General features: G+C 41.9%; 1 protein-coding gene and 1 long non-coding RNA gene across 5 annotated transcripts in view; one reads left to right on the forward strand and one right to left on the reverse strand.

Annotated features, from left to right (window-relative positions):
- The first annotated feature begins 203 nt into the window (after window positions 1–203).
- Window positions 204–3,679, forward strand: LOC129531689 (uncharacterized). Its single transcript, XR_008677018.2, has 3 exons — window positions 204–514; window positions 2,968–3,039; window positions 3,638–3,679. It is a non-coding gene; the product is annotated as an uncharacterized lncRNA (long non-coding RNA).
- A 1,365-nt stretch (window positions 3,680–5,044) lies between these two features.
- ANAPC1 (anaphase promoting complex subunit 1) overlaps window positions 5,045–12,476 on the reverse strand; it is a 114,189-nt gene continuing 106,757 nt past the window's right edge. For all 4 annotated transcript variants that reach the window (XM_055378288.2, XM_031008101.3, XM_055378289.1 and 1 more), the window contains 4 exons: window positions 11,799–11,894; window positions 9,983–10,181; window positions 8,336–8,470; window positions 5,045–5,390 (listed from right to left, as the gene is read on the reverse strand). In XM_055378288.2, the coding sequence (XP_055234263.1) occupies window positions 5,275–5,390; window positions 8,336–8,470; window positions 9,983–10,181; window positions 11,799–11,894 (546 nt within the window). In that variant the 3' untranslated portion in view covers window positions 5,045–5,274. The remainder of the gene's footprint in view (window positions 5,391–8,335; window positions 8,471–9,982; window positions 10,182–11,798; window positions 11,895–12,476) is intronic.

Raw genomic sequence — 12,476 nt, forward strand, 5'->3', positions numbered from 1 at the left:
TCGAGGATGGGGACGACTTTACATCTGAGCATTGCATCCCTCAAGGGGTCATGGATTTTGCTCAGAGATCCAAACAGGAAAATGAAGGAAGCAGAGGACAGAGAAGCTCCTGTAAACTTCCAGAAACTCAGGAGTGGTGACACCTGCCACAGCTGGTATTAGCTTCCTGCAGTCAGGAGTATGCCATCTGCCCTGTGTCTGCTGTAGCCAGTGCAGGAGAGTAAAGGCTTCACCTCCTCCTCTATCCTCCAGGCCCTGCATGGGCATCTCCCACTGGAAGACTCTCATCTGGCACTACATGGGGAAAACAGCTGGAAGCTAAGGAGAGACAAAAGGAGGCAGTGAAGACGCCAAGCTGACTGACATTCAGCCCACGCATGGGGCACAGTGAGATGAGCCACAAATGAATTAGTGCAACAGAGCGGGGAGTTTGGAGGGAAGTGACACTGGAGACAGCACCTACGCCCTGCTCTGTGGCTTTGCGGAAATTTGCACAGAACATGGAGTGAGAAAGGTTTGACCTCATCTTCTCTAGATCCAACGGGGCAGGCAGATGGCAGCTAGGGATGCTAACCATAATGGATTTGCTAACGCATCTTCCTTCAACTTTAGAGTTGCATACATTTACCCACATTTCCAGCTGATGAAACTGCCCTAATTTCTGAATTGGTACAGTAAGCAGCACTTACAATATTCTTATTTTTTGAGATGGAGTCTTGCTCTGTCACCCAGGCTGAAGTGCAATGGCATGATCTCAGCTCACTGCAATCTCTGCCTCCCTGGTTCAAGCGATTCTCCTGCCATAGCCTCCCGAGTAGCTGGGATTACAGGCATGTGCCACCACACCTGGCTAATTTTTATATATATATATATATATATATATATATATATATATTTTTTTTTTTTTTTTAGTAGAGACGGGGTTTTGCCATGTTGGCCAGGCTGGTCCCGAACTCCTGACCTCAGGTGATCCGCCCGCCTTGGCCTTCCAAAGTGTTGGGATTACAGGCGTAAGCCACCATGCCTGGCCAAAAAATTCTTGATATGCACAAAAATGAACAGACAAATGAGAGAAACACGAGTGGCACCAACTAGCTTCCAACCTCCATCCTTATGTTAAGCTCCCCTAATGAGCTAGTGTGCCTGAGTTCTTAAAGCACATGGCCTACAGCATCACAAGGAAGAGTGCCTGAGTGTGACAGATCCCTTAACTACAGAGACAAGGCAAGCACTGAGAATTAAGACTTTCCAGTTATTTACATATTTTATTGAATTTAGTATAAAAATTTTATTTTAGGCTGGGTGCAGTGGCTCATACCTGTAATCCTAGCACTTTGGGAGGCCAAGGCAGGAGAATCACCTGAGGCCATGAGTCTGAAACCAGACGGCACCATAGCAATACTTCATCTCTACAAAAATTTTAAAAATTTAGCTGGGTGTGGTGGTATGCACCTGTAGTCCCATTTACTCAGGAGGCTGAGGCAGGAGGATCGCTTGAACCCAGAAAGTTGAGCCTGCAGTGAGCTGGAGTGAGCTATGGTCATGTCACTGACGCCAGCCTGGGCAACAGAGGGAGACTCTGCTTCAATCAATCAATAACTTATTTTAAGATTTCATATAATAATGTACCATATGAAATAGGAATAAATTTTTAGCTATGAGAAAAAAATGTAGATTAAGGTGGTTGTTATAATGTGACCAAGAAAGCAACACATAGATTAATTCAGTTAATCAAATTCCAATTACACAAAGCCTTTGCTTTTCCAAAGGTGTAAAGAAGAGTTAGTATGTCTGCTTCTCAAATGTGTTCATAAACTCTTCCTGGTGCCAAGTCCTTTTAACTTACATTTAATCACTGCTTTCTCCTAAGAGTCTGCTGGACTGGGAATGCAGGCAGTACTGGACCCGGTTCAGGGTGGGGTATAGGAAGTGTGGTTGAAAGTCGGCTTCATTAGGGTTGTGATGGGTGCTTTGGGGCAGTCAACCTCCCTCCCTGAGCCACAGGGATCTCACTGTAGGAGGGGCAGGACTGGTGCCATCTAAGGGATCTGTCAGCACCGACATTTGATGCAGGTGTCTGATCAGTGGGTCTCCTTGCCTGAAGCCTGAAGGTCCTGACTGCCCCAAGCAGCCCCTACTGCCCATTCCAGCTTCCCTTTCACCCAAAGACATAAGATAGAGGACGTTGGGCAGGCAAGTCCATCCTTAACCACAGGTAAGAGTTAAGGACACAGCTGTAGAGGCTTTTTATTTAAATTTTTTTTCTGCAGCTTGTGACGTAATGAGAAGCAACCAATGTACTTCAGAGAGGGGGGAACCCGGGCAGCCCTTGGAAGCAGGAAAAGGCCACCACTTGGGAACCTTTGTACACTAGCGTGGATATCTGTGGGGTGCTCGTGGGCCCTGAGAGGCAGCCAGCCCAGTTACACCGTCCAGAGTGGCCACCTCTCCCACCTCACCTCTGCTTCTTTCCCCTGCTGGCTGGAGGTAGCATGCGCTAAGGATACAGAGCGGATCAGATTCTGTGTCCTCCCCCACAGCTTAATTGGGGTGATCCTCACACAGTGAGATATTTCCCCCAAAATTTGATCAGCATGAGGATGGGAGACCACAGAAGAGAGGCCTTCAACCCCGCATGCAGGAGGCAACGAAGTCTTCCTGGTTTGGATTTTCACATGCTCTGGCTTCTACTCCAAATCCTGGCCCACACTCTGACCCATCTGCCCACAGGCACCCTGGCCTCCCACCAAGTGGGTGTGCACAGATCATCAGGCTGAGAGGTGAAAGACACCCACCTTCTTGCTTCCTCTGGGATGTCAGGAGACCCCCTGAGCTGAGACATGCCCCTTACCATGAGCTGTGGAGTCAGCTAGTTACTAGACAAAGGGTGAGAAAATGGCCTTATTCAAGGAAGACTGGGCAGCACAGGCGAGGTTCTGTAGGGTTTCAACCTGAGTCTCCTGCTAGGTCCTTCAGAAGACCTGCAAGGGAGGAACGCAGATGTCAGCGTCTACTGGGGAAAGAACCACCACTCTGAGTGTATGTGTAAATTGTATGGTTTCTTTAATTATGTCTATGGAAGCGATGATACCTATTTCTATCTATCTAAGTAGAAAAGATGGGCACAGGGAATTAGTAAGTTAGGAACCATGCTGTAACTGGCATAAGATCCTCACCAGCGTCTGCCTCTCCTCCCAGTCCTGGGCACATGAGGTAGAGCAGTGTGACTACTTCGGGCCAATAGGCTTTAACAGGAAATGAAGTGTGCTATTTTTGGGCCAAAACACTTAACAGCCAAATGTTTTTCTGCAGCACTTCCCTTTGAGCCATGGCTCTAAGGAGGCTGCAGGTTCTGGATGGTGAGAGCCATACCCTCAGGATTTTTTGAGGCCCCAAAAATAGCTGCAATTGATTTATTTGATGATCCAGCAGGCCTACTCAAGGGCTGACTTCCCAGCCTCCCCTTTGCTCCCTGCTAGCTAATCAGACGGCCTAAAAATGCTGCTTCCAGACCATCTGCAGTCTTTCTGTCCTCTCTTTTAAAGCTGCTGATATTTGCTTTCATCGACAATGTTCTAAAAGCTGTTCTCCCTTAAGTATGAGTTAATATGTGTGCAAACAACTAATGTCTCTCCAGTCATTCTTTATTCAGGGAAAAGCACACAATCGTAAACAACGGAGAGTGAAGACAGTAACAACTGGTTTGATACTGAATTTTTAAAATCTTGATTCAAATGGAATTTTCATAATCTACCACTTAAAATTTATTTTTAATTAGAAGAAAACTATGTAACTGTGAAGAGAAGCACATTTCAGCCTCTCAGTCAGCCCCAACGTGCCTCTGCTTCACATCCAGGAAGAAGAGAGTCCTCGGGGCAGCCACGCAAATGCAAGGACAGAGAGTCCAGAGAATACCACTTGGCCTCCAGGTGCATGCCTTCCAAGTCTACTCTGCAGACGCCATGTGGGTTTTTGCCAAAATCTCAATGGAAACGTTTCTATTTGCTTTAATTTATTTTTAAAGTCAAACACCACAGTTCAGGATGTGGAAGAAATATGAAGTCAGTGGATGAAGATCTTGCTTCTACCAGCTTATGATCCCACTGGCCATCCAGGAAGCACAGGACACATATCAGCATCTGAACAGCAGGGAGCATTCTTCCTCCTGTGTTGGCAACTCGAAGCTGGAGGTGCCTTTATATGAACATTTTTCATCATCATCTAGTCCAGAAATCCCTCCTTTTACAGACATACATTCTGTAAATCTTAGGTAAATATGGATTGTCTTGTTTTTAAATACAATTTCTAAAGATCCCTCTGTAGTAATTTCTTATTTTATCTATTTAGAGCAGGCTTCACGTATTAGTCTGCCTGGGCTGCCATTACAAAATACCACAGACTGGGTGGTTTCAACGACGGAAATGTATTTTCTCGCAATTTTGGAGGCTGGAGGTCCACGATCAAGGTGCTAGCCAAGTCTGTTCCTGATAAGGCCTCTTCTTGGCTTGCAGACGGCCGACTCCTCACTGTGTCTTCACATGGCAGAGAGAGAAAGAAAAATCTCTCTTCCTCTGCTTAGGAGGCCACCAATTCTACTGAATGAAGGCCCCACCCTTATGATGACCTCACTTAACCTTAGTAATCTCCTATATGCCCTATTGCCTAATACAGTCACACAGGGATTAGGGCCTCAATATTTAATTCTGGGAGGACACAATTCAGTCCACAGTACTTCATGTTGAGCAACTGAGGGCAAAAATCTCCTTCTCCTGTTTAAGGTGATCACATCATAAGAGTGTCTGGCATTGTCACCAGAAGTACAAACTTATTTTAGATAGGACAACTGTGACATCTGAGGAAATGCTAAAGCGCTCTTTTGCCACAGAAAGTAAAACTTTATGACATAGCTTCTTTTAAAACTTGGCATTTTTGGGCATAGTCACTTCACCTATACCACCACAGTTCAAAGACTTTAAAAATCAATATTCACTCCAGCAACCCCTGCTCTATTCTCTAAGTCCAAAACTAAAGCAATCATCAAGAGTTTTGAAAACAAACCAAAAACTTTATTTACAAAAGTAAATTTTAACTTGCTTTTATATATCATATAACGTTAATGATGACAGCAACAGATTTAAAATACATTGAGGTTTGTGCAGCTCATTTCCCCCTAGTTATACCATAAAACTTTATAAACATTGCTTTAGCTTTGATGTTTGGTCACGTTTTTTGTGCAGAAGTCACGTTTCAGGGTAGGTTCACCGCCAGACACGGTCACATCACCATTGGCTGTGGATTTCCAAGAAGCAAAGGAGCCAATCTCAGCAAAGCTCGCACTGGCATTTTTAGCTGCTTAAATTTGAAGAGCAGTTCAGCAAAGCTTGTGCTCCCTAAAATGGAAATGGGGTGGGAAGGTCACATCTCTAAATAAATTCAGCCATACCTCTCCTTTCAAGGAAGCTTCAGAAACATAATCATGTTTAAAACAGGCATTTTTCCCTTTGAAAATGACTATGCAAAGACAATATTTAAAATTATGAAATTCCTTAATACACTGCAATGTAAATTGAGTATCCCTTTTCCAAAATGCTTCCAAAGAGAGGTGTTTTGGATTCTGGATTTTTTTAGATTTTGGAATATCTGCATTACACCTACTGGCTGAGATTTCTTTTTTTTTTTTTTTGGAGATGAAGTCTCACTTTGCCACCGGGGCTGGAGTGCAGTGGCGCTCTCTCGGCTCACTGCAAGCTCCACCTCCTGGGTTCACCCATTCTCCTGCCTCAGCCCCCCGAGTAGCTGGGACTACAGGCGCCCGCCACCACGCCCAGCTAATTTTTTTTTGTATTTTTAGTAGAGATGGGGTTTCACTGTGTTAGCCAGGATGGTCTCGATCTCCTGACCTCGTGATCCGCCCGCCTCGGCCTCCCAAAGTGCTGGGATTACAGGCGTGAGCCACTGCGCCCAGCCCCGGCTGAGCATTCTTTATCCAAAAATCCCAAATCCAAAATGCTGTAATGAACATTTCCTCTGAGCATCATGTTGGTGCTCAAAACGTTTTCAATTTTAAACACTTCAGATTTCAGATTAAGGATACTCAAACCTGTATATGATTTGATAGAATTTACCCATTCTAGACTTCAGAAAGTGACCTATAACTACATGTGAAACTACTAATATTGTTTAATTTTATATATATATATATATAAATTCATTAAATATAATGTGCAAAAGTGCCTGTCTACCTTCAAATACTATCTAAGTGGTATTTTACTGGTTCTAATACAGTTGACCATTGAACAACCCTGTTTATCCAGCCTGGCCTGAAAAGAAGTCTATACTTCTAAAATGTCTTCCTTTTCCTTTCAGTAGTTTGACTATTAATGGGACTAGGTATGGTTTTCTTTGTATTTATCCTGCTTAGGGTTCACTGTGGGTTAATATTTAACACCATTTTTCAAAATTCTTAGCTTCTGTCTCTTCAAATATTGCTTCTAACTCATTTTTTCTCTCCTCTTATTCTCTTATTCCAACCCCATGCATGTTTTTTTTTTCATGGTTTCCACATGTCTCTTGTACTCTTCTCTGTATTTCCTAACCATTCTTCCCTCTGTGCTTCAGTCTGTTTACTTTCTACTTGTCTTCCAGCAGATAAGTGTCTTCCAGTTCACTTCAAATAATCCAATACTGAGATCTTCATTTCAGTTACTATATTTTTCAGTTCTAGAATTTCCATTTAACTCTTTTTTATTGACCCCAGGTTTCTGGTGAAATTCCCTATCATTCCTTCTATTTTCCTGGAAACATTAGACATAGTTATTAAGTCCCAGTATGATAACTCCAATATCTGAATCACACATAAGTCTGTTTCTATTATGTTTTTTTATTATTATTATGTTTCGTAATTTTTGATTCAACACTGAATCCTGTAGACTAAAAATTGCGGGGGCTCTGGGTATGTTTTCTTTCTCCTATGAAGGTTACATTTTCTTCTGTCAGGTGGGGAGAAAGCACACAGATCACCTTAGTTCTGCTCTAGGCTAATTGTAGGTCAAGTCTGCTTGGAGTGAAACTGAAGCAGACCAGATCTAAAATTAGGCTAGAGCAGGCTTAGGGCTTGGCCATGTATTAATTCACCTGAGGAGCTGGGATGCTGATCAGAGCCACTTCACTTTAACAAGCGTTGAATTCCACCCTTTGTCTCCTCAGTCCTATGCTGCTGCTGACATTTTTGCTTACATTTTTGGCCTTGTGGCTTCTGCTAGATCTCTTGAAGTCTTATCCCATGTATATGAAGGCTAAAATATCATTAAGTAACTCAAGGGAAAGGTATATCCAGAGTCTGAGTTATGATTTCTATTGTTCTTTCCTGCCTGAGACTGTGTTCCTCAAGTTCTAGGCTCTTGGGCAATCACAAACCCAACCTCTGGCTCCTCAGCCCTGCAGCATTGCTGCTTTTTGCTGGCACTCTACTTCTTGTACTATGAACTGGCAAATGCCTTTGGGGGAGAAGCGAGGGTGAATATAAAGCTCTCCCTGTTGTACTTCCCTTTTCTTATTTTTTTTTTTTTAGCTTTTATATTTGTTTTTGAGGGCAAGTGAGTCCAATAAAAGCAATTCCATCATGGCCATAACTAGAAGTCTCTAGATAGTAAACTTTTATCAGAGGCTTGCAAAACAGCAAAAAACTAGTAATGTAATTAAACTTCAAGTTTAAATGATTAAATGGAACAATCTTTGCCCTTATCAAAAAAATTTTTTTTTGAGAATCTCAAAAAATTTTTTTTTTGAGAATCTCAAAAAAATTGGGTGCTTAGAATTCATCATATCTTAGTATTCAGCTTAATGGATAAATTTTTTTTATCTGTTTCTATATTCTGAAAAATACAATCAGGTGATAACACTATTAATTTTTAAAACTATTATAAAAAAATTCAAACACAAAATTAGGTATTTATTAGTTGTAAAGCTTTGTAATATTAGAAATTAAGATTATATGTGATTCTAAAAAACCCAACTGAAAACCTAGAAAATAAAGAAAAATAGCTTTAATAAAAAAATCAATTAGTAAAGAATAATATGGAATATTTAGTTTATTAGTATAGATCAGTGTTTGGGGCTCTGTGAAGAAGAATCCATCCTTTTCTGAATAAAAATGAAAGTTATTCATATATAAAGTTGATAATTTTTTCTTTTTTGCTCCAAAACAGTCCCTAACAATGACACTGCAACATTAATGAAGAGGAAAGTCAAACTAAGGGCAGTAACTACCGAGAAACTAGAACATAAAGGGATAGGTAACAGAGGTACTGAAGATAAGACTTAGATATGCAATTACCTTCTAGTCCTATAGGTGGCAGGTGCCGTGGAGCTGGCACAGAGTGGTAGACGAGGAAGCAGGCCAGCATGCTCAGCTGTGATTCCTCCAAGGGCTGCCCGCTGAGGTAGGCATGCACACACATATCACCCCCGACTGTGAGAGAAACAAATGGAATGGAACCAACTGATGACAGAACTGAGAGGCACAAGAAATATCTTCTATTACTTTTTCATCAAGAACTTATTGAACGCTCAGCATATATAAAGCAGGTTCTATAGCCGGTATTGAGGCTACTCTGACAAGCTAGACTGAGTCCCTGTCATTGTAGAGTTTAGAGTGTTGTTGGGGGAGACAGATATTACACAAATAATGACACAAACAAATGCATAATTACAAACTGTGATGAGTGCTATAAAGGTGCAGTGGTCACTGTGGTTGTTTCCCCGAAATACCCCTTGTCACACCCTACCCTCCACCATATATTATATTTGATGGGACTGACTTCAGCTCCAGAACTAGATCCTTATTAGTCTTGGCCAGGGGTCCTCAAACTTTAACATGTACCAGAATCACCTGGAGGGCTTGTTAAACCACAGATGAGTGGGCCCCACTCCATGCACAGAGCACAGAGATTCTTATTCAGTAGGTCTGGGGTGGGGCCAGAAAAACTCCATTTCTAACAAGTTCCCAGGTCATGCTGCTCCATAAACCACACTTTGAGAATCACTGATCTTGGGTGATCAAGGCAATCCCATTCTCCTGATACAGTGTTAGTTCAGAGACAGGCAGACCCAGGCCATTTTTTCAATAAGAGACATTCTCTGCCACAGGGATAGATTGAGGGGTGTGCATGAGATGCAACTGAATTATATTCAAACGCTTAGGGTCTATTGATTACTAATAGTTTTCACTAATCAAAGCAAGAATTGTTTCTACTACTATTACTAAGGTTAGTATTAACCCAAAGCAAGCAACTGTCAGATATTTACTGGGAGCATTTGAATGAACTAAAAAGAATGAAAAGATCAAGGAGTCTACTCCTGAAAATCAGTTTCAGGTGTATTTAACACACAGATACATTTCCATAAATCTAAAGGCCCCATCGCTTGCCTCATGTAAGTCAGAATCACTTCTACACTGTTAACGAGTAACTACAATTTCCTTGCAATCACAAATCCTGCTGATAGAAAGCCACCACTGACATCACACAGCTGTGCGGTCCCAGGTTTTCAAAACTGAGTTGGTACAACAAGCTCACTCAGCAAGCACACGTCAACTTCTACATGTACATGTGGTGCCAGTACAAAAACAGGATGGCTGCTGGCCTCAGGAAGGCGACAGGCCACACCCCTAGGAAACAGGAGACAGAGGCACTGGAAAGGAATGTGATCTGATGCTAGGGAAGAGAGAACAAGGTCCTGAGCACCAAGTGGTATTTAAAATGCTATAAATATTATCTGCCTGGGTCAGATGTATTTTACTAAAGAAGCTAAAGTAGATAATCAAAGTCTAATTCATCTAGCTGGAAACGTTAAATCTATAGCCATTCTTGCTTATACTCAGATTTATCTTGCTTACCAATGAAAAAACAAAGTTACAACAGAAAAGCCTGAACCGAATGTATCTCAAAAGCACAAGAGCGCTATGCTACAATGCTACTATTACCTTGTAGCCACTGGTCCAGGGTATTATCAATGGTGCACTTCACAACAGGGAGGAATTCCGAGTTCATAAAGAGCCCCCGCTTAGGGTGGTTCTGCAGCCGCTCCTGATGGCTTCGGGAGCTGAAAAACTCTAACACCAACTTTATCTGCCAAAGTTCAGAAGTCTCAGACATTTCTCTTCTCCCAAGTCTTCTTACAGCCTTGAAGAGGAAAGAGGACAACAATCTATTTAATCAAAGAGTGCTCTGTCTCTTTATCAGAGTTGTAGACTGAGTATTTTTTAAATGTGGCTCCTAATTATAAAGGGTCGGAGGGGGGGTCCATTCTGTGTTTTGATGCAGTCTGCCCACAGAGGAGCCGTCACTGGGTACAGGTGCATGGCTCACCTCCTTCAATATGGCCCTACATGAGCAGCTTGCATGGAAAAGTAACAAACGTGAATGAGCTCATTCTTGCCTCAACAGGTCCGAATAACCAAGACCCAAAAGGTCATAGCCAGTCACCTCTGGGAAACTCAAGCTGGGTACAATGACATGGCAGAGATCCCAGGGGGTAGAGGGCAAGAAGAACACTACTAATAATACTGCCCTTGAGATCCATCTGCAAGTCACTACAACTGCAACCAGAGAAGATATTCATGCATAAAGACCTGCCACCCATGACTGTAAAGGTGTGAGGGTTCAGATAGTAAAAAGACACATTCTCAGCCAGCAACATTCTCATCCAGCAAATAACACAACTTGTTATTTGGCTGCTATACAAAGAGGCACTGTGAGAAGCAGTGCCAGCGTGGATACCATATATCCATACTTTCCAACCAAAAAAGGGTGGATTCCAGACAATAATGGCATTCTGGGCCTACTTAGTTATATTGGAACTTGGTTTTTAATGATGTTACTTAACACTGTGTGTTTTCTGGTTTGGGGGAATTATCCTCTGACTAAATATATTTTTCCATTCAGCTTTTTAGCAAATTATTTTTACCATTAAAGGTTATTTCTCTTAGACATTGAGTCTCAGATGCTCAGCTGTGAACTTATTATATTCACTTAAAGAGCTGTTTAAAACTAGATTCTGGATCTCACCCCAGAAATTCTGATTCAATAGATGAGGCATGGAATTAAAGGATCTGTATTTTTAAGATACCAAGGCAAATTTCTGCCAGGTTAGAAAACTACTGGCTTGGCTTAACTCCAAATCTGGGTCTGAAAGATATGATACTACTGAAAAGGTGTATGTATTACTAATTTGCCTAAAGTGAATAAATTGGTCTGATCCTTTAAGAACATTATTAAGCATTATTTTCTGCATTACCCCTTTAGGCTCTTTTAAAATAGCAATAACAGGAGAAATTTAAAAATGAACTCCAACGCCTAGATAACTACATATGGACTCTGTAACCTCTTGCAAGCTTCATCACATAGGTCTAATTTCACAGTACTGCCATCGCTAGGGCTCTGTTCACTAACGGCTCACATGCAGACTTCTACAAAGAGGCATTGCCAGGAGGGAGGCAAAAATAAGATGGGAGAGAGGGAGGGAGTGCTCTCCTCCTCTCCTAGTCAGGGGAGACAAAAGGGAGGAATGGGAACCCTTAAAGGAAGACAGCCCCCCAAGGGGCACTCCTGTCAACATAAAGCCCAAGCTTTTTGGATTTTTGAGAGCTTTCAAATTTTATATGGTTTCCTTTCTTAAATTTCCAAAAGCAAATGGGAAACTAAAAGGAAGGACAATAGGAACCTTACCACACTATTCAGTGAGTTACTTGAACTACAGGACAAATTTCACCAGAATTGGTATAGTTTTTGGATCTATACCTGATCCATTGCTATGTATGCAGGCAACATCTCTGGGGTCTCCTGGGTAACACATTCATAGAGTACTGAAGAAAAGAGATCCAGAATTTCCTGTTTCTGCAGAAAATCAGAAGTTTTGTAGCACAAAGTATATTCCAAAATCAATTCAAAAACCAACTGTATAGCACTACTATGGCCCATTCTTAAGTTTTATAATGAATGACATAAAAGTAACACTACAATCTTTTAAAAAAGCCACAGCACATGTAACATTAAACATTAATAAAAAAAAAAAATTAAGTCCCAAGAGACAGTTAAGGATAGTAAGTGCTACAGAAGAGAGGAATGGACCAAACTAGGACAAAATGAGTAGATAGGACATCACAGAGCTATGCCTTGGGTTGGGCTGGGAAGAGTAGGATCCAGAAAGGAAACAGAGTAACAAAGCTGCAAGAAAAAAAACACTGACCAGAACAAGTTTAGGGGAGGCGGCAGAGTCAAGTCCAGCTGGGGTTAAGGGTGGGCATGGGCTTTATTAGAGACCTGTGACCTGGAGTGCACAGCCCAGCTCTTACTAGCTGTGTGATCTTGGGCATGTGACATCTCTCAGTGGCAGTTTCCTCATCTGTAAGCCCAGAATAATAAAATACCTATTCTCAGGGTCATAATTAAATGACATTTAAGTATTAGCAGAGTATC

The sequence above is a fragment of the Gorilla gorilla genome, chromosome 12, assembly GCF_029281585.2.
Source record: "Gorilla gorilla gorilla isolate KB3781 chromosome 12, NHGRI_mGorGor1-v2.1_pri, whole genome shotgun sequence".
Lineage (NCBI taxonomy): Eukaryota > Metazoa > Chordata > Mammalia > Primates > Hominidae > Gorilla > Gorilla gorilla.